Source organism: Myxocyprinus asiaticus, chromosome 11, assembly GCF_019703515.2.
Source record: "Myxocyprinus asiaticus isolate MX2 ecotype Aquarium Trade chromosome 11, UBuf_Myxa_2, whole genome shotgun sequence".
Classification (NCBI taxonomy): domain Eukaryota; kingdom Metazoa; phylum Chordata; class Actinopteri; order Cypriniformes; family Catostomidae; genus Myxocyprinus; species Myxocyprinus asiaticus.
In genome coordinates this window covers 22,697,977-22,720,497 of record NC_059354.1, presented here as the reverse complement: position 1 = coordinate 22,720,497, position 22,521 = coordinate 22,697,977, and the positions used below count along the sequence as shown (strand labels likewise).

General features: G+C 39.7%; 2 protein-coding genes across 3 annotated transcripts in view; both read right to left on the bottom strand.

Annotated features, from left to right (window-relative positions):
• Positions 1-74: 74 nt before the first annotated feature.
• On the bottom strand, positions 75-5,240 carry LOC127447942 (thioredoxin domain-containing protein 9-like). The gene is made up of 5 exons (XM_051710183.1): positions 5,080-5,240; positions 3,282-3,487; positions 2,951-3,069; positions 1,911-2,165; positions 75-695 (listed from the first exon to the last, which is right to left on the bottom strand). The coding sequence occupies exons 2-5, from the start codon at positions 3,465-3,467 to the stop codon at positions 581-583; spliced, it is 675 nt and encodes a 224-aa protein (XP_051566143.1). The 5' UTR covers positions 3,468-3,487; positions 5,080-5,240; the 3' UTR covers positions 75-580.
• Positions 5,241-15,147: 9,907 nt separating this feature from the next.
• LOC127447938 (DNA repair protein REV1-like) overlaps positions 15,148-22,521 on the bottom strand; it is a 50,693-nt gene continuing 43,319 nt past the window's right edge. For both annotated transcript variants that reach the window (XM_051710178.1, XM_051710179.1), the window contains 7 exons: positions 22,316-22,509; positions 17,436-17,669; positions 17,228-17,327; positions 16,968-17,146; positions 16,715-16,862; positions 16,499-16,601; positions 15,148-16,375 (listed from right to left, as the gene is read on the bottom strand). In XM_051710178.1, the coding sequence (XP_051566138.1) occupies positions 16,264-16,375; positions 16,499-16,601; positions 16,715-16,862; positions 16,968-17,146; positions 17,228-17,327; positions 17,436-17,669; positions 22,316-22,509 (1,070 nt within the window). In that variant the 3' untranslated portion in view covers positions 15,148-16,263. The remainder of the gene's footprint in view (positions 16,376-16,498; positions 16,602-16,714; positions 16,863-16,967; positions 17,147-17,227; positions 17,328-17,435; positions 17,670-22,315; positions 22,510-22,521) is intronic.

Here is a 22,521-nt window from a genome sequence, read left to right as displayed (position 1 = left end):
GATATGGTCATAAAGACAGAAAAAGAACACCCAACAGTTTTCAATTCCAGAACAGAAGAGAGTGCTTCACATGCTGAAAATTATATATTTTTTAATAAGTCAAGTACTGCTACAAAAGAAAGGTTGCAGACTTTTTTCTTTCACATCAGTGGGAGAAAGATGTGGGAATTCATATTGGAATGCAGAAGCTTGCTTCCTTGGCACTTGTTTGATGCCCACTGTCCATAGCATCAGTCCATCAGAGGCAAAAATTGTACTTTTATGTTTGCACCATTATGTAAAACAAGCTTCCATGCAATCTGTCTGGAAGAAACTCACTCTTCTTTAGTTAATAAATCAGAACAAAAGAAAGTGAACTTTAACCAGAATTCTTCTTTGTAGAAAGGTTTAATTCCACAAATCAAACTTAGACTAAGATGTATGAATTATCACCTTTTCAGGTGGCTGTATTAAGTCATTAATCAAACAAAGAAATTAAATAGATGCTGCAAAAAAACAAGTGACAACAATGTGGTTTTACAAGACTCAGAACTGTTATGTAGGAAGCCCTGAGATAGACAGAGCTTAATGTTTGTATTCTCTAATCCTCATCAGAGTCTGAGTCATAACCTTTGCCTCTGATGGTCTTTTTCTCCACCTTGGTAAACTTTGACCCTTGCTTCTGCCCACTTGCTGGGGGCTCCAAAAGATTCCCACTAGAAGGATACAAATATGGTGTGTTGAAATAGTGTTTGTGTATAGTGTATAGAAATACAGTTAAGGAATTCTTTCATTATTTACTCACCCTCATGCCATCTCAGATCTTTCTGTTCTGCTGAACAAAAAAAGATTTGTTGAAAAATATCAGCTCTGTTGGTCTGTTCTATGCAAGTGAATGGTGGCCAGAACTTTGAAGCAATCCATAGGACTCCAGTGGTTAAATCCATGTCTTCAGAAGCGATATGATATGTGTGGGTGAGAAACAGATCAATATTTATGTTCTTTTTTTACTGTAAATTCTCCTCCCTGCCAGTAGGTGGCGATATGCATGAAGAATACGAATCAAAAGAAGAACTCTTAGGAGAGAAGAGAGTGGTTAGTAGGGCTTTTGAAAGCTGACATTTGTAGTATAAAAGGACTTAAATATTGATCTGTTTCTCACCCACACCTATTATATCTCTTTTTTTTCTCGATTTTCTCCCCAGTTTGGAATGCCCAATTCCCAATGTGCTCTAAGTCCTCGTGGTGGCATAGTGACTTGCCTCAATCCGGGTGGCAGAGGACGAATCTCAGTTGCCTCCGCGTCTGAGACCGTCAATCCATGCATCTTATCACGTGGCTTGTTGTGCGCGTTACTACATAGCGCATATGGAGACTTCACGCTATTCTCCGCGGCATCAACGCACAACTCACCACGCGTCCCACCGAGAGTGAGAACCACATTATAGCTACCACGAGGAGGTTACCCCATGTGACTCTACCCTCCCTAGCAACCGGGCCAATTTGGTTGCTTAGGAGACCTGGCTGGAGTCACTCAGGCATGCCCTGGATTTGAACTCGTGACTCCAGGGGTGGTAGTCAGTGTCTTTACTCGCTGAGCTACCCAGGCCCCTATCATATCTCTTCTTTAGACGTGGATTAAACCACTTCAGTTGTACGGATTACTTTTATGCTGCCTTTATGTGCTTTTTTGGAGCTTCAAAGTTCTGGTCGCCATTCACTTGCATTGTATGGACATACAGAGCTGAAATATTCTTCTAAAAATCTTCGCTTGTGTTGAGCAGAAGAAAGTTACACACATCTGGGATGCATGATGGTGAGTAAATGATTCATTTTGGGATGAACTATCACTTCAACATTGGTGGAGTCTCATGAAAAGACAACAGAGCATTCATATTCCATTGAAAACATTTTTCCATGCTGTTATTTACCTGTAGTTGATGATATCTGAGCAGCCTAGTCTCCACTCCAACATTTCAGTAGGGAACTCATCTGTGTTGCCCAGATCAGTGAAGCCCACAACAAAGTCCTTAGTCTTCCCATCCTTTACCAGAGCCAGTGTTGGAATTACTTTAATCCTCAACCTCTCGGTTAGGAACGGAGCCTTCTCAACATTCAGCTTGATGAACTTTGCTTCCAGATGTTTCTTAGCCAAAACACCCAAGTGCTTGTCTAAAATTTTGCATCTTTAGAGAAATAATTTTTCATACACTAAAAAAAGTTGTTTGCATTCATGAATTATTTTATCATACAAAAGATGTGTATTACAGCATCAGAGATTTGCAGGTAATGTGAACAATACAAAAATAAAACATTTGTCCTTAAAGGAATCATTCACTCTAAAATGAAAATTCTCATCACTTACTCACCTTCGTGTTTGACTTTCTTCTAGTGAATATCTCAGCTCAGGAAGTCCATTCAATGCAAGTGAATGGTTACCAAAACCTTTAAGCTCCAAAAAGCACATAATGGCAGCTATATATTTTTACTATAAATGTCCACTTTCACCAGCTCCCTTAAGTGCTCTCTTCACTAAAAATTCTTCTGTAGTTTTTGCCGATTCACATTCTTTGTTGATATATCTCCACCTACTGGGTAGGGAGGAGAATTTATAGGAAAAAAGGACTTAAATATTGATCCGTTTCTCACCCACACCTATTATATCACTTCAGAAGAAATTATTTAAGCACTGGAGTTTCATGGATCACTTTTTAAGCTCCAAAAAGCACACAAAAGCAGCATACAATATTGGTCACCATTTACTTGCATTGTGAGGCCCAAGAGAGCTGAGATATTCTTCTCTTTGAGTTCAGCAGAAAAAAGAAAGTCATACACATCTGGGATGGCATGAGAGTGAGTAAATGATGAGAGAATTTTCATTTTTGGGTGAACTATTCCTTTAAATAGTTTAAACAGTGTTTATATCTGAGTGAAGAGTAAATGTAAATGAAGAAGTAAAAAACTTGGGCACCTGAAGGTAGAATCTCTGTAGAAATGGCAGACCACATTTTTGCTTTCTTTCACCTCGGCAAAGAAATCTTTCTCACTTGGAATCTCTCTGTATTCTCCATGTCCTTTAGATATCCACTCCTGAGAATAGAAACATATCACAGATTAAAAAGTCTCATCATACTAGTGGGACCTCTGATCTGCTTCAATGCATTATAATGATCACAAGTTAAAGATAACTCAGAAAAAAAACATTTTCTAATTTTCATGCCACAAGAAGCTGTTCAACAAACTTCAAAACTAAGACTAGAGTGCTTAAAAGCGTTTTATTTCATTTTTAATATAATACCCACCTGCTTCTGTTTCTGAGCTTTCTTAAGGGCCTCGAGCCTTTTCTCCTTGAGTCGTTCCAAGTCATCTTCATCCATCCGTTCCAAACTGTCCAGTTTAGCATCCAGCTGCTCTTCCACTATCCGCGCTGACTGCAGCATCTGCTGCTCCAGAGCCTTCGCAACAACCTCCATTGACTGACTGGCCATCCCATTCACACCTTGACTGCCTGTTACAAATATATGACACATTGTTAAATGCATAAATATCCTGGCTAAAAATGTTACATTGCATGTAAAGAAGACAGCTTTAAATAGCACCAAATAAAGAATGCAGCTAGCTGGTGCAACATCACTTACAGCATGAAATATTACAACTCAAATGATTCTAAGGAGTGGCACACAACAGTCATTAGTGGTCTGGGTTTTTCAAAAAAGTGAGTCAAAAAAGTCAAGTGGTGCTCACTGCAGAGCAAATGGGTGGCACTTACGTCTAGCTCCCCTTTGCTAGACGCCCAGCGAGGAGGAGCTACACGTAAGCTCCACCTCTCTTGACCTAGTCTAGCTCCACCTCTATGAATCTAGTGAAGCGCCACTCATTTCGCCACCTAGCGGCTGTTAACGTTAATGCAAGCCCTTCGTCAGATCGAAATTTAACCTAATGGGGACTTGGGATCTCCACCTCAAAAATAAAAATTAATGCATGTACAACAGTGTAGTTGTGAATATAATTTAGATGGAATATAATTTTGGATGGACTCAGTCCACATTTTAATCAAATCACTGTCTTAATCAAATGGTAATAAGTAACCTGTCCAGTAGTCTGAAACCAGCCACGTGTCACACTAAAGAAAAAAATCAAGAGGATAAGTGTGCTGAGACTAGTAGCAAGGCAACCATTCCAGGAACATTTATTAGTAGACTGGGAGTGTTACTTAATTTCCAATTTATTAGTCACATACTTCACTGCCCTCAAATGTTGCTGTATTTATTTTATTTCTATTAACCTTTATTAGCAAAATGTACAGCTAACATAAAAATCAATCTTCAATCTAGGAACAAAATGTATAAGATACAACATTGAATTTTAGTATATTAAGTTTCATGAACACATCCCCCCCCACCCCAAAACTTTTTTACAAAACTACAAGACAAAACAATTTTTTTTTACAAAACAATATTTACCCAGATCTACCGCATCAGTTAGTTTGTTAAATGTGAGGGTTGTGCAAGCAAGACACGAATATTTATTTTGTCATATATTTCCTGCATGAGAAACTTAATGTCCTCTGTTCTCTCAAAGGTGAAAAGGAGCCTGGATTTTGTCGTCATCCATTTCACCTTCATAGAAAATGATGTCAATAAACAGGTCCCTCATTGTTATGGCCAACAAGGCATCATCCTCGTTCATCCTTATGACCTGTGGTAAGTGAACTTTCCCAGCAAAGTGGGTTCCGTTCTCCTCCACCCAGTCACCCAAGTGAGTCACAACAATAGAGACGCTGGTAGACAGCGCTAGAACCGCATAAAGACAAACATGACAACTGTGATTACTTTCTCCAACTCTTATGACAGTGCACCAACGACATTTTCTGGTTTTAAGTGACCATAAACTGCAGAAAATAAGAGCGTTCATATTTTGGCGGTTGCATCGAATCATGCTAGTGCTAGCTTCTAGATTTGGCTTCTGACGGCAGCTTTGATGGCCAAAAAAGACATGATTAGCCCCGGTATACTGGAAAGCGATACACTCTGAACAAAGCAACAACACATAGTACTAATTTATTTGACATTTTAATATTGATAAGGGAACAGTACTTACCGATGCTGTGTGACTTCGAGAAGGCGGCACGATGACGAAGGGTAACGTAGAGATGTTGACTGATTACGTCAAGCAATCTTTATTAAAGTCCCTTTCAAGGCAAGTCAGTCCACTCGGCGGCCATCATTGAACGCTCCCGGGCAGGCTGGGCAACTATTTTTCTATGTAAACAAGCGGTACAGCTCTTATCTACTTGAATGGGGAAAGACCGAAATCTCCAAAACGGTTCGTCAAAATTACGATCAAAGAACATATTTCAAATCAGCAGTAAAATCTGACAACAGTAATATAATTATTTGTTTATGTGTGTGTGTGTTTACATCAGATTATGCTAAAAACGCTATTTCAAAGCCCTTCTGATATTTAAGCCTAGAAGGTTAGATTAGCGTAACGCGTCCGTTCCGTAGACATGACGGTAAACTGGCGAGGAGACAAGAGGCCGTTCTTTTTTGTATGGATGTCTGAGGAGGTGATGCTTCATAACGCGGAATAAACCGCTTATGTGAGGAAACAGCTCATCATTTAATGAATTAACCGCCTGTCCGCTAATCTTCAACATGTTTTACACTAAATATTTTTTTTGGAGAGAACTATGTGTGGAGTTTACTTTGATAAAATTTCTGTTTTATAAGAGAAGTCACGGACGATTTTACGACCGGAATGTGTCAGTTTACGGCTCTCTCCGTTAATTTTTAGAGCGTCAGCACACTGTCATGGTAGTTGACCGTTACAGCCGTTACGCTCTCCCCAATGAATGGCTGTGTCTCGTTTGGAAGGCTGCAGTATACGAGGCGTCCTCCTTTAAACAAGTCTCCTTTAAATGAGACGGCCTTCGTAGGACAAACGGAAACGGAACTTAACATGGTTGCTATGACAACAAACTCTTTAACAAGCACGAGCGCTTTGAGAAGGGAACAAAGTCCCTTTAGAAGGGAATGTATGAGGTACATTTTAGGAGAGTTATAATGATGTAAAGAGAAAAGAAAATCGATTTTACTGGTGTACTTTTAATCTAATACTTTATTTAAATTATATATTAACATATATATATATATATATATATATATATATATATATATATATATGTTAATATATAATTTAAATATTTTAAATTATATATATATATATATATATATATATATATATATATATATATTTATTTAATATATATATATATATATATATATATATATATATATATATATATATAAATATATTATTCATTAATTATACATATTATATAATCTGCACCCATCTACTGAGGTACTTCAACTTGGGAATTAACATTCCTTGCGTTTGAACATCATGTTTATGGGCAAATTGGTGTCATTTTTTTTATAGACATTTCCGTTGAAGCAATGAATTGTGGGTTGTGAGTGCCCACGAAGGATACACCTCATGCATCCTCCGAATACCCGTGAAAGAAGGTTGCATTCGAAGTGTTCTACTCGCTTTTCTGAAACGAGACAGCCTCAATGACGTATGCAGCTGACAAATGTGACCTCCGGAGTACGCAGCCTTCCAAACGAGACACAGCCACTGAAGCGCGAAGGCTGTCATCTAAATACTATAAGAGCTGGCCTGTCTAGCTACTGCACATGCACATTCTCGATTTGAATGATAGATTCCTTACATTTATATAGCACTTTTCTAGGCACTCAAAGCACTTTACATAGTATAGGGGGAATCTCCTCAACCACCACCAGTGTGCAGCATTCACCTGGATAATGCAACAGCAGCCATAGTGCACTAGTACACTCACCAAACACCAGCTATTCGTGGAGAGGAGAGAGGAGATTTATAGAGCCAATTAATGGATGTGGATTATTAGGAGGCCATAATTGAGAAGGGCCAATGGTGGGAATTTGGCCAGGACATCAGGGTTACACACCTACTCTTTACAAGAAGTGTCCTGGGATTTTTAATGACCACAGACAGTCAAGACATCAGTTTAAAATCTCATCTGAAAGACAGTGCCTTTTTACAGTATAGTGTCCCTGTCACTATACTGGGGAATTAGGACCCACACAGACCACAGGGTGAGCACCCCCTGCTAGCCTCCCTAATACCTCTTCCAGCAGCAACCTTAGTTTTCCCCAGCTGGTCTCCCATCCAGGTACTGGCCAGGCTCAACCCTGCTTAGCTATTGTAGGCAACCAGGCAAGAGCTGCAGGGTGATATGGCTGCTGGCAAGATCTATCTCTGAAAGGTGATTGGCTCTTTTACCTGTAAGGCAGGACTTCCTTTTACATCCATTGACCGCTGGGCATTCCAATTGCTCCCATTCTTTTTAATAGAAGTGGCCCGTCTCTCTAGCAAGTCAGTCCACTGTCGGCCATCTTTGGAATGCTCTCGGGAGACTATTTCCATTCATGCCAGTGCAGCTCCTATCTACTTGAATGGGGAAAGACCAAAATCTAAAAAACGGTTGGTCAGTATTACAATCAAAGAACATATTTCAAATCAGCAATAAATCTGCCTCATGACACTGCACATGCAGTCTCCTACCGTGGCACTATACAAACTTGAACAAATCCTCACAGGGTGAGAAACTCTCCAGCACCATGACATAAATTTCAGCCTGCTCCTCCCAGTCAAGCAGCTGAATAATATAGGGGAAGCAAGGGCCCGTTGGCCAGGATGGTCAGAGCCACGAATGGGAAAGGTTTCAGGAGATCAGGGAGAAGAAATACATTTATTATGATGGTTGGATGGACATGGTTTCCCAAATAAGGATTTATTCTTTGCCAAGGGTAAAAAATTTAGAGGGTAAAAAAATTACACGTTAAAAGAAAATTGTGACCACCGACTTCTTTTAAAGTATAATGGGGATAAAGAACCAAATTGATTCGGGTTGCAAATAATTTTTTTTGAACCAATTAACCTAATCTAAATATAATGCTGTCTGTTAAAGACGTTTTAGTCATTTTGAACATGAAGACAGAAGTATAGGCAATTTATAGATCTATATCATTTTGTCTGGGCATATTCTATAGTCACAAAAGTAGAATGTTCAATTCTCTTCCACCTTACAAGGCTTTCTGTACGAACTTGTCTCTTTAATACAATCACTTAAGATTATGAAAAATGGAAAAAAGCATGCTTATTGTTTAGCACTATGATTCTGTATTTGGCGTCATAAAAATATTGTTTATTTATTTCTTATATATATATATATATATATATATATATATATATATATATATATATATATATACAGTTGAAGTCAGAAGTTTACATACACTTAGGTTGAAGTCATTAAAACTCATTTTTTAACCACCACAGATTTAATATGAGCAAAGTATAGTTTAGGCAAGTCATTTAGGACATCTACTTTGTGCATGACACGAGTAATTTTTCCAACAGTTGTTTACAGACAGATTGTTTGATTTTTAATTGACTATATCACAATTCCAGTGGGTCAGAAGTTAACATACACTAAGCTTGGAAAGTTCCAGAAAATTATGTCAAGCCTTTAGACAATTAGCTTCTGGTATGAGGTGTAATGAATTGGAGGTGTACCTGTGGATGTATTTTAAGGCCTACCTTCAAACTATTTGCTTGACATCATGGAAAATCTAAAGAAATCAGCCAAGACCTCAGAAAAAAAACTGTGGACCTCCTCAAGTCTGGTTCATCCTTAAGAGCAATTTCCAAACACCTGAAGGTACCACGTTCATCTGTACAAACAATAGTACGCAAGTATAAACACCATGGGACCATGTAGCCATCATACCGCTCAGGAAGGAGACGCATTCTGTCTCCTAGAGATGAACTTAGTTTGGTGCGAAAAGTGCAAATCAATCCCAGAAACACAGCAAAGGATCTTGTGAAGATGCTGGAGGAAACAGGTAGACAAGTATCTATATCCACAGTAAAACGAGTCCTATATCGACATAACCTGAAAGGCTGCTCAGCAAGGAAGAAGCCACTGCTCCAAAACTACCATAAAAAAGCCAGACTACAGTTTGCAAGTGCACATGGGGACAAAGATCTTACTTTTTGGAGAAATGTTCTCTGATCTAATGAAACAAAAATGTAACTATTTGGCCATAATGACCATCATTATGTTTGGACGAAAAGCATGGGGGTGGCAGCATCATGTTGTGGGGGTGCTTTGCTGCAGGAGGGACTGGTGCACTTCACAAAATAGATGGCATCATGAGGAAGGAAAATTATGTGGATATATTGAAGCAACATCTCAAGAAAACAGTTAGGAAGTAAAAGCTTGGTTGCAAATGGGTCTTCGAAATGGACAATGACCCCAAGCATACCTCCAAAGTTGTGTCAAAATGGCTTAAGGACAACAAAGTCAAGGTATTGGAGTGACCATCACAAAGCCCTGACCTCAATCCGATAGAAAATTTGTGGGCAGAACTGAAAAAGTGTTTGCGAGCAAGGAGGCCTACAAACCTGACTCAGTTACACCAGTTCTGTCTGGAGATATGGGCCAAAATTCCAGCAACTTATTGTGAGAAGCTTGTGGCTACCCAAAACATTTGAACCAAGTTAAACAATTTAAAGGCAATGCTACCAAATACTAACAAAGTGTATGTAAACTTCTGACCCACTGGGAATGTGATGAAAGAAATAAAAGCTGAAATAAATCATTCTACTATTATCCTAGCATTTCACATTCTTAAAATAAAGTAGTGATCCTAACTGACCTAAGACAGGCAATGTTTTCTATGATTAAATGTCAGGACTTGTGAAAAACCGACTTCAACTGTGTGTGTGTATATATATATATATATATATATATATATATATATATATAGTACTGTGCAAATGTTTTAGGCACTTGTGAAAAATGTTGCATAGTGAGGATGTCTTAAAAAATAATTCCATAAATAGTTTTCATTTATCAATTAACATACAAAGTACAGTAAACATAAAAAAAGCTAATTCAATATTTGGTGTGACCACCTTTGTCTTCAAAACAGCATCAATTCTGCTAGGTACACCTGGATACAGTTTTTCTTGGTTGTTGGCAGATAAGATGTTCTCGGATAATTTGCCACCGTTTTTCTATCTATTTAGGCTGTCTCAATTGCTTCTGTCTCTTTATTTAATCTCAGACTGACACAATGTTCAGTGGGGGGCTTTGTGGGGGCCATGCCATCTGTTGCAGGGCTCCCTGTTCTTCTGTTCTATTCTATTTGCAAAAGAAATGTTTGGGAGTCTAAAATGTATATTTCCTATTGACACACTAAAGCTGAAAATATAAATAACCATCTTAAGACAAATGTTTTTGTGAAGCATCTTATGTGCCTAAGACTTTTGCACAGTACTGTATATATATAATGTACAGATTTTGCTCTTATGGAAAGAAATTGGTACTTTTATTCACCAAAGTGGCATTCAACTGATCACAATGTATAGTCAGGACATTAATATTGTGAAAAATTACTATTACAATTTGAAAAAAATGTTCAGAACTACTTAAACTAAAGAGTTCTCATCAATAAAATCCTCCATGTGCAGCAATGACAGCTTTGCAGATCCTTGGCATTTCAGCTGTCAGTTTGTCCAGATACTCAGGTGACATTTCACCCCATGCTTCCTGTAACACTTGCCATAGATGTGGCTGTCTTGTCAGGCACTTCTCACGCACCTTACAGTCTAGCTGATCGCACAAAAGCTCAATGGGGTTAAGATCCAAAACACTCTTTTCCTGTTGTCCACTGTCTGTGCTTTTTGCCCACTCTAGAGACTCTGATGTACTAATCCTCTTATTTAGTTGTACATCTGGCCTTCCACATCTCTTTCTGTCCTTGTTAGAGCCAGTTGTCCTTTGTCTTTGTAGACTGTAGTGTACACCTTTGTATGAAATCTTCAGTTTTTTTTGGCAATTTCAAGCATTGTATAGCCTTCATTCCTCAAAACAATGATTGACTGAGTTTCTAGAGAAAGCTGTTTCTTTTTTGCCATTTTTGACCTAATATTGACCTGAAGACATGCCAGTCGATTGCAAACTGTGGCAACTCAAAAACAAACACAAAGACAATGTTAAGCTTCATTTAACAACCAAATAGCTCTCAACTGTGTTTGATATAATGGCAAGTGATTTTCTAGTACCGAATTAGCAATTTAGCATGATTACTCAAAGATAAGGTATTGGAGTGATGGCTGTTGGAAATGGGGCCTTGATCCAAGAAATAATTTTTTCAAATAGTGATGGTGCTGTTTTTTACATCAGTAATGTCCTGACTGTACTTTGTGATCAGCTGAATGCCACTTTGGTGAATTAAAGTACCAATTTCCTTCCGAAACAGCACAATCTGTACATTATTCCAAACTTTTGGCCGCCAGTGTATATACAGTATCTATATATAAACTCAGCAAAAAAAAAATAAATAAATGTCCTCTCACTTTCAACTGCTTTTATTTTCAGCAAACTTAATGTGTAAATATTTGTATGAACATAGAAAGATTAAACAACTAAGACATAAACTGAACAAGTTTCACAGACATGTGACTAACAGAAATGGAATAATGTTGTCTCTGAACAAAGGGGGTGGGGTCAAAATCAAAAGTAACAGTCAGTATCTGGTGTGGCCACCAGCTGCATTAAGTACTGCAGTGCATCTCCTCATGGACTGCACCAGATTTGCCAGTTCTTGCTGTGAGATGTTACCCCACTCTTCCACCAAGGCACTTGCAAGTTCCCATTTCTGGGGGAATGGCCCTAGCCCTCACCCTCCGATCCAACAGGTCCCAGACGTGCTCAATGGGATTGAGATCTGGGCTCTTTGCTGGCCATGGCAGAACACTGACATTTCTGTCTTGCAGGAAATCACGCACAGAACGAGCAGTATGGCTGGTGGCATCGTCATGCTGGAGGGTCATGTCAGGATGAGCCTACAGGAAGGGTACCAAATGAGGGAGGAGGATGTCTTCCCTGTAACGCACAGTGTTAAGATGGCCTGCAATGACAACAAGCTCAGACCGATGATGCTGCGACACACCGCCCCAGACCATGACGGACCCTCCACCTCCAAATCGATCCCACTCCAGAGTACAGGCCTCGGTGTAATGCTCATTCCTTTGACGATAAACACGAGTCCGACCATCACCCCTGGTGAGACAAAACCACGACTCGTCAGTGAAGAGCACTTTTTGCCAGTCCTGTCTGGTCCAGGCGACGTTGTTGCCAGTGATGTCTGGTAAGGACCTGCCTTACAACAGGCCTACAAGCCCTCAGTCCAGCCTCTCTCAGCCTATAGCGGACAGTCTGAGCACTGATGGAGGGATTGTGCGTTCCTGGTGTAACTCGGGCAGTTGTTGTTGCCATCCTGTACCTGTCCCGCAGGTGTGATATTCGGATGTACGGATCCTGTGCAGGTGTTGTTACACGTGGTCTGCCACTGCAAAGACGATCAGCTGTCCTTCCTGTCTCCCTGTAGTGCTGTCTTAGGTGTCTAACAGTACAGACATTGCAATTTATTGCCCTGGCCACATCTGCAGTCCTCATGCCTCCATGCAGCATGCTTAAGGCACATTCACGCAGATGAGCAGGGACCCTGGGCATCTTTCTTTTGGTGTTTTTCAGAGTCAGTAGAATGGTCTCTTTACTGTCCTAAGTTTTTATAACTGTGACATTAATTGCCTACCGACTGTAAGCTGTTAGTGTCTTAACGACCGTTCCACAGGTGCATGTTCATTAATTGTTTATGGTTCATTGAACAAGCATGGAAAACATAGTTTAAACCCTTTACAATAAAGATCTGTAAAGTTATTTGGATTTGTACAAAATTATCTTTAAAATACAGTGTCCTTAAAAAGGGACGTTTCTTTTAAATATGTTATTGTATTATTTTTAATATGCATAAAAAAGATGTTGACCCAATTCAGAAAAACAATAAAATTATTATAAATAAAAGCGTGTACAGCCTGTGTTCACAAAAATTGCATATATATATATACACACACACACACACACCGATCAGCCACAACATTAAAACCACCTGCCTAATATTGTGTAGGTCACAGTTACAGAAATACCCCATTTCCTCATTTTATGCACTTCACTGCTGCCACATGATTGGCTGATTAGATAATCGCATGCATGATTGTTGGTGCCAGACGGGTTGGTTTGAGTATTTCTGTAACTGCTGATCTCCTGGGATTTTCACACACAACAGTCTCTAGAATTTACTCAGAATGGTGCCAAAAGCAAAAAATATCCAGTGAGTGGCAGTTCTGTGGACGGAAATGTCTTGTTGATGAGAGACGTCAACAGAGAATGGCCAGACTGGTTCGAACTGACAAATTCTGCGGTAACTCAAATAAGCATTCTGTACAATTGTGGTGAGAAGAATAGTATCTCAGAATGCTATTCTGAGATGCGGGTAGGTGCTGTTTTGGCGGCATGAGGGGGACCTACACAATAATAGGCAGATGGTTTTAATGTTGTGGCTGATCAGTATATATATATATATATATACCCCGTATTGGCATTTCCAGGCATACCCTTAAAAAATAAAATAATAAAAGAACAAAGAAATAGGCAAATAATGTATAGGAGATATATTTACTTTGAAAAACAATGTGCTCTAATGCGTGTAATCGTTTTATTTTCTTAAATTGATTTTATTTCTAAGTTTATCTTTATTTACCTTTACTCAGTCTGTTTTAATTTTTAAATACTTAAAGTATGACCAAATAAATAAATACAAAACAAATCTAAAAATAATTCTAAGGATTATTTACAGGATGTTCTGTTTAAATTATGCCTGTTCATTTGCAACAATAAAAAAAGTTATATCAGATTATTGTGCCATATTTCTACTGAATGTTAGTCCACAGACTTGGACATGGTCGACTTCAGCAGCACAGATCTTATTAAAGTATCATTGATCTTCATTTTCAATCTGCCTTATTTCATATAGTGCAGTGCATCCGGAAAGTATTCACAGCGCTTCACTTTTTCCACATTTTGTTATGTTACAGCCTTATTCCAAAATTGATTAATTTCATTATTTTCCTCAAAATTCAGCAAACAATACCCCATAATGACAACGTGAAAGAAGTTTGTTTGAAATCTTTGCGAATTTATTTCAGGCCGGAAGCCACTCCTCAGTAAAAGGCACATGACAGCCCGCCTGGAGTTTGCCAAAAGGCAACTAAAGGACTCTCAGACCATGAGAAACAAAGATTGAACTCTTTGGCCTGAATGGCAAGCGTCATGTCTGGAGGAAACCAGGCACCGCTCATCACCTGGCCAATACCATCCCTACAGTGAAGCATGGTGGTGGCAGCATCATGCTGTGGGGATGTTTTTCAGTGGCAGGAACTGGGAGACTAGTCAGGATCGAGGGAAAGATGAATGCAGCAATGTACAGAGACATCCTTGATGAAAACCTGCTCCAGAGCACTCTGGACCTCAGACTGGGGCGAAGGTTCATCTTCCAACAGGACAACGACCCTAAGCACACAGCCAAGTTAACAAAGGAGTGGCTCTGGGACAACTCTGTGAATGTCCTTGAGTGGCCCAGCCAGAGCCCAGACTTGAACCCGATTGAACATCTCTGGAGAGATCTGAAAATGGCTGTGCACCGACGCTCCCCATCAAATCTGATGGAGCTTGAGAGGTCCTGCAAAGAATGGGAGAAACTGCCCCAAAATAGGTGTGCCAAGCTTGTAGCATCATACTCAAAAAGACTTGAGGCTGTAATTGGTGCCAAAGGTGCTTCAACAAAGTATTGAGCAAAGGCTGTGAATACTTATGTACATGTGATTTTCTTTTTTTTTTTTCTTTTTTTCTTTTTAATAAATTTACAAAGATTTCAAACAAACTTCTTTCACGATGTCATTATAGGGTATTGTTTGTAGAATTTTGAGGAAAATAATGAAATTAATCAATTTTGGAATAAGGCTGTAACATAACAAAATGTGGAAAAAGTGAAGCGCTGTGAATACTTTCCGGATGCATTGTATATTACTTAATGATGGTGTTTTGTTCATTCAATGTGTTTTAGTTTGCAAGTGATTAAGAAACATGTAACATTACTAGCCTGATCAACAAATTATACATTCATACAACTAAACCAAACAAAGATAATAGAATATCACTTATCCAAATTTATTAGCAAATTTAGAAAACATACAAATGATGTCACAGCTTCAGGTCTTCAGGCACCAGTCATTCTGTCACAACCGATTTATGACCAAATAAGCTTCCTCTCTGTAATGTCATGTTAAAGTGTGAGATAAAAGATGTCAAACTCATGAGCACCTTCTTTAAACCAAGATGAGTATAAACATAAAACATTATTGGAGTCAAGTACATACCTGCTCATTCACAAAGCCAAACTTAGTAAATATGAACTGAGTGTAACCTGGTTCATGTTACATCTGAAAAATCCCTTCATTTCCTCTAGCGCCATTTCCACATTTAAGACTGAGAAGCATGACAGGAGGGTTTAGTCAAATTAACCTGGCCAATGTTTTGATCTTTTTCTTCTTAAATATTCAGTTCTATGACACATAAAAATGTACATCAAGAAACAATCAATGAGGAGTAATATTCTTTTTTAAATCTAGGAAAACATAAAAGGTTATCTTTTACATAAATTTTAGTATCCACATGCTAAAATCTGCCACAGGACTTAAAAGATGTTTTGTTTTCCCTAGTTTTACTTTCAACATCTCAGACTGATCTATAAAGGGCAAGTAAAATGCCACTCCATTCTGCTTTGCTACCAATTCTGTTTAATACTTCTGAGGCCAGACTCAAAAGATAAACACAGTTTCTGGAGTACAAGAAGAAGAAATGTTGAAAAGACAAGGAAGAAAAAAAAAAATCCAAATAGCAAACAGAAAGCAAACAGGATTGCTTTGACAAATCTCTTTCAAAATCTTGGTTTATGACATTCAAAAAAGCTCCTCTAGACATTAGTCTAGAATGTTGACATCATGATGAGAGAAAAATTCAGTGTTCAGTTGCTTCTGAACAAAGCTGGTATGCTCAACTGTTCCTAATCATCCTAACTCATCATTGGCTTGATCTTTTAGTCCTCAGATGTCCCTCGTGTTCTCTGAGATGCATGAAGTCAAAGAGGACAAGCAGCATCATGATTGGCAGAGTCAAGCTGTTTTCTTCTCTCACTCTCTCACGCACACATCATGATGAAGTGGCAGGACTAGGCTGATATCACAGTGACTGAGGTTTGGACGGTCCTTCTATGTGATCTTCAGAGTGCTACCATAGGTTTGCTGTACCACTACCTGCACATTGTCAAGGATGAAGTCAAAGGCCATGCTCCATACAGACTCCGTGGACTGCTGCATAAGTCTGAGATTAACAGTTAAAATAATGAATATGGGGGATTAATTATACAACCCAACTGACTGGTAAGATTTTATAATAATGGGAGCTGGGAGAAATGTTGATAAAGGAGCAAAGGCAGAAAAATACCTCTTCATGTATTTGATGACAAGGTAAAGTTTCTCCAAGTCTTTATCTTCCACAAGTTCAGTGCAGTACTTCACCACCTGTAGAATGTCCTCTTCCATTGGATCTGAGAGGATGCATCAGCACATAGTTAAACCAAGTACAAATACATACATTTGTTAAAGAAAGCAGGCTACCTCTTTAGCCTCATATGGTATGCAAACTGTAGTTCTGGCCCACCTGAGATGGTGGTGACCCATTCACAAAGCAGAGTTCTGAGGTCACTGAACTCAAAAGCTCCAGCTAGGGTCGGGACTGGACGGGGATTAAATTTGGACGTCTCTGGGACATCTGTGCTCGGAGAGGATGGGCAACATATATTTTCTGTCTGCACATGAGTGGAAAATAATTCAGATAAATATCAGACCACAATTATTAAACGATTAAATACCAAACCTTGAAAACAGAGTTGATTTGAAATCAAGTGGCTTACTTTGAGTGGCAGAGGAAGAATTTTGGAGGGGCTAGACTTGGCAGGGTTGTTTCCAGGAAATCGTTTTTTTAGGGGACTGGGCCCCTTTTTAGCTGGACTAGCATTTCTCCTCTTGTAGCGCTGTTTGATTTTCCCCACTGCAGGCTGCTTTAGTTGAGGAAATGGTTTTTTTTGTTCCCCTACAGAAAGAGAGGTTAAAAGGGTTTGGAGACAGTTTTTTTCTGGCTAAACACTATGGTTGATTACTCATTTTTACTGACCTAAAACACCTTGAGCTTCAGCATTTCTTTTGTGTCTGTAAGCTGAACATAGCTCTTCCTGTAGTTCTTTGGGAAGCGCTGCAAACACATCTGGATCAACCTGCTCAATGTTCACGCAAAAAGGCATGAATGTCTGAACTCATGTCACATCATGCATCACCATTTCACCAAGTTTTCCTGCTTATGTGGAGATTTTAACAGAACGTACCTGGGAGAAGTCTGGTAGTTCCAGCACAATGCCAGTTGCACATGCTTGTCCAGGTTGATTTGGGAGCTGTAGTACAAGGGTGCCAGGTGGTGGACCTGGAGGTGGAAAAGAGGAGGTTCTAGGTGGGGTTGAGAGATAAGATGAGGTGCTGGGACGCTCCTCTCTATGGGTCCAGGATTGCTCCACCTGTTTCCTAAGCTCTGCAGGTAAAGCTTCTAACACAGAATGATCCACCTGAAATGAGAGGAGATACAAGGGCTAACATTTCACTTGATATGTGGGACAATAGGTTTAGGAATGGATAGTGATGGAAAGGCTGTCTTTCTGTAGTTTGAGACAATAATGTTTTTTTTGTTTTAGACAAAATTGACTAGTCAAGTACAAGTAAACCGATTCAGTCACATCAAATCAAATCAAATCCCTTTTATTGTCACACAGCCATATACACAAGTGCAATGGTGTGTGAAATTCTTGGGTGCAGTTCCGATCAACATAGCAGTCGTGACAGTGATGAGACATATACCAATTTACAATAACATCAAATTAACACAGCACAATTTAAAGTCTAATATAAACATAATTACACACAACACAATATACAAATAATAACATACACTGTACAGTGTACAATACACACAATATAGATACACATTATTCAATAAAAAAAGTATATATAGAATGTACAGTAGGTTGTATTGTACTGTATTGACATTCAGGCTGTCGGTTGATAGTAAGTTGTTAAGAGAGAATATAATATAATAATAATATAATTTATGACAGTCCGGTGTGAGATATAAGAGTAAGAGTAATAAAGTGCAGTGCTGATGTATTTTGATCGTGGGAGATCGAGAGTTCAAAAGTCTGATTGCTTGGGGGAAGAAGCTATCATGAAGTTGGCTGGTGCGGGTCCTGATGCTGCGATACCGCCTGCCTGATGGTAGCAGTGAGAACAGCCCATGGCTTGGGTGGCTGGAGTCTCTGACGATCCTCCGAGCTTTTTTCACACACCGCCTGGTATATATGTCCTGGTGGGAGGGAAGCTCACCTCCGATGATGTGTCTGGCAGTTCGCACCACCCTTTGCAGTGCTTTGCGGTTGTGGGCGCCTCCTCTCTGTAGGCTGTTTCATCATTGTCAGTGATCAGACCTACCACCGTCGTGTCGTCAGCAAACTTAATGATGGCATTGGAGCTATGTGCTGCCACACAGTCATGTGTGTACAAGGAATACAAGAGTGGGCTGAGAACACAGCCCTGTGGGGCTCCAGTGTTGAGGGTCAGTGATGAGGAGATGTTGCTGCCTATTCTAACCACCTGGCGTCTGCTTGACAGGAAGTCCAGGATCCAGCTGCACAGCAAGCTGTTTAAGCCCAGTGCCCGGAGTTTCTCATCTAGCTTGGAGGGCACTATGGTGTTGAATGCTGAGCTGTAGTCTACAAACAGCATTCTCACATCAGTGTTCTTTTTTTCCAGGTGGGAGAGAGCAGTGTGTATTGCAGATGCAATGGCATCATCAGTGGAGCGGTTGTTGCGGAAAGCAAACTGCAATGGGTCTAGGGAGAGAGGCAGCACAGAGCAGATGTAATCTCTGATTAGTCTCTCAAAGCATTTGCTGATGATGGGGGTCAGAGCAACAGGACACCAGTCATTTAAGCAAGTGATTTTTGATTGCTTTGGAACAGGCACAATAGTGGATGTTTTAAAGCATGTGGGGACTACAGACAAAGAGAGGGAAAGGTTGAAAATGTCCATAAAAACACCAGCCAGCTGGTTCGCGCACGCTCTGATGACGTGGCCCGGAATGCCGTCTGGGCCCGCGGCTTTGCAGATATTCACCCGTCGGAAGGATCGGCATAAAAACGAGCATAAAAAGTATTTAGCTCATCCGGGAGAGAGGCAGCGATGTTCATGGCAGAGTATTTATTCCCTTTAAAGTCTGTGATGATGTTAATTCCCTGCCACATGCTTCTAGAGCTGGTGGTGTTAAACTGTCCTTCAATCTTGTTCCTGTATTTGCGTTTTGCTGTTCTGATAGTTTTGCGGAGTGCATAACTGGCTTGTTTATGCTCCTCCGTGTTCCCGGAATTAAAAGCGGAGGTCCGCACATTAAGTGCCGCGCGAACATCGCTAGTTATCCATGGCTTCATATTATGTATAGTTGGTGTTAAGTCACTGAATGTTGTCATCCCCCAATTTCCAAATGCCTGAAGGTACCACTTTCATCTGTACAAACAATAGTACGCAAGTATAAACACCATGGGACCATGCAGCCATCATACCGCTCAGGAAGGAGACACAATCCGTCTCCTAGAGATGAACGTAGTTTGGTGCAAAACGTGCACATCAAAAAGAAGCCACTGCTCCAAAACCGCCATAAAAAGCCAGACTACAGTTTGCAAGTGCACATGGGGACAAAGATCTTACTTTTTGGAGAAATGTCTGTTTGGCCATAATGACCATCATTATGTTTGGAGGAAAAAGGGTGAGGCTTGCAAGCCGAAGAACGCCATCCCAACCGTGAAGCATGGGGGTGGCACCATCATGTTGTGGGGTGCTTTTCTGGAGGAGGGACTGGTGCACTTCACAAAATAGATGGCATCACAAGGAAGGAAAATTATGTGGATAAATTGAAGCAGCATCTCAAGACATCAGCCAGGAAGTTAAAGCTCGGTCACAAATGGGTCTTCAAAATGGACAATGACCCCAAGCATACCTCCAAAGTTGTGGCAAAATGGCTTATGGACAACAGGTATTGAAGTGGCCATCACAAAGCCCTGACCTCAATCCGATAGAAAATATGCGGGCAGAACTGAAAAAGCATGTGCGAACAAGGAGGCCTACAAACCTGACTCAGTTACTCCTTTACATGACCTCAGGGCAGCTGAGAGATGGCGGAAATCTAAAGATCCAGCAGATCTAGGTAAGTATCAGTCTCTGCTTGCTTGTTAACTTTTCAGATAACGTTAAATTTGCAAAAACTTCCTACTACCAGAACAAGCTCAACAGCACCACAGACACTCGCAGCTTGTTTAGAACATTCAACACACTTCTCTGCCCTCCTCATCCACTACCTGACACATCACTGACAGCAGATATCTTTGCCACATTTTTTACTAATAAGGTTACAACCATCAGCAATCCATTCTCAGCACCTCACCCTGTCTCCTGTATGCAACTCCTCTGTCTCTATGTTCTCTCCTCTGACTGACACTGAGGTCTCTAAACTCCTCCTCTCCAACCAACCCACCACCTGTTCCCTTGACCCCATTCCTTCCCACCTTCTCCAGGCCATCTCTCCATCCGTCCTCTACCTGCACTCACACACATAATTAACACATCTCTACTTGCAGGCACTTTTCCCACTACATTTAAGCAGGCTCGAGTAACTCCGCTGCTGAAGAAACCTGCACTTAACCTCACACAAATGGACACTACAGACCAGTCTTTCTCATCCCATTCATGGCAAAAACACTTGAAAAGGGCAGTTTTCAATACACACACACACACACACACACACACAGTACTGTGCAAAAGTTTTAGGCACTTGTGAAAAATGTTGCATTGTGAGGATGTCTTCAAAAATAATGACATATATAGTTTTTATTTATCACTCAATGTCATACAAAGTCCAGTAAATATAAAAAAGCTAAATCAATATTCGGTGAGACCACCTTTGCCTTTAAAACAGCACCAATTCTCCTAGGTACACCTGGACACAGTTTTTCTTGGTTGTTGGAAGATAGAAGAATTTTCCAAGAAGCTTGGAACAACCTATCTATTTAGGCTGTCTCAATTGCTTCTGTCTCTTTATGTAAACTCAGACTGACATGATGGTCAGTGGGGGGTTTGTGGGGGCCATGACATCTGTTGCATGGCTCCCTGTTCTTCTATTCTAATCTTTTCTATTTGCAAAAGTAATGTTTGGGAGTCTAACATTTATATTTCCTATTGACACACTAAAGCTGAAGATATAAATAATCATCTCAAGACAAATGCTTTTGTGAAACATCTTATGTGCCTAAGACTTTTGCACAGTACTGTATATGTGTATAAAATCACTAAATAAACAAAACCAAGAGCGCTAACCTACTGCCCTTATTGGTTTCAGGAACTTTTTAAGCAGTCACATTGTGGAAAATATTTAAAAATCTAATCTAATTTACAGAAGAAAAAAAACAGCCTTGTAAAGGCTGTATATCAATAAGGATTCTTTTGCAAATGTAGGGGCAGGTCCTACATGAACAGAAGCATCTCTGCATATAGGGCCTTATGAAATCAATTTTTTTTTTTTTTTTTTACTAATTCCATGCTTTCCGTTTTGTTTTTCCTGAAATTTGTATTCGACAGTTTAATCCATTTTTTTTTTCATCAAAAGGATGGATAAAAAATACATTATTTTAAACTTTAATAAGATGAAAATAGAACAATTAATTTTCAACATAACATTAGCATTATTTTTATCAAATGAAGTGCTTTTACAGATCATTACAGCACAATCCAAAAAACAACATTGGTGTCATTTTTGTAAGCGCTCTGATCTCTGTCATCTACTGCACACAGAGTGCGAGTGATGCTCATCATGAGGAATTTTCAGTGTATGAGCTGCCGGCTTCATACAATTACTCTGAAGCATGCAGCACACGCAGAGATCATATTTATTTCATTAAATCGCAGCCTTTCCGGTTTCATAATCACACTAGGACATATCACGATTTTAATCTGTTCGCTGTATGTTTACGAAATGACATTTGTACATCAGTTGATATTATTTTTGATATCAGAGCAATTTTACGAGTACAAGTACATGACCGCAGTATCAGGACATCCCTTCAAAGCACAATCTTTAAATAGAATTCTGCATTCAAGCAAGGAGATCACAAACCTGAGAGGGAGATGGCACCTCAATGCTGAGGTTTAGGCATGTCCTGACATGGTTGGGGGTGTGTGGATCGGGAAGTACTCCTTTACTTGTCCCAGGTATTGGATCCAACAAGGTGGAGGTTGATGATGTGAGAGGGCCAACTTTCTCCTGATTGGAGGAGAAAGCTCTAGATGATGAAGTGCTGGTTAAGTCATCTACAAAACAAA

What these genes read in the sequence shown, in the direction of transcription:
- LOC127447942 (XM_051710183.1), bottom strand. Translation starts at nt 3,467, where the DNA reads ATGGCCAGTCAGTCAATGGAGGTTGTTGCGAAGGCTCTGGAGCAGCAG. An exon ending in AAGCTCAGAAACAGAAGCAG is followed by an intron (nt 3,070 to 3,281) that starts GTGGGTATTATA and finishes TTCTATTCTCAG; the next exon opens with GAGTGGATATCTAAAGGACA. An exon ending in TCAGATATCATCAACTACAG is followed by an intron (nt 696 to 1,910) that starts GTAAATAACAGC and finishes GTATCCTTCTAG; the next exon opens with TGGGAATCTTTTGGAGCCCC.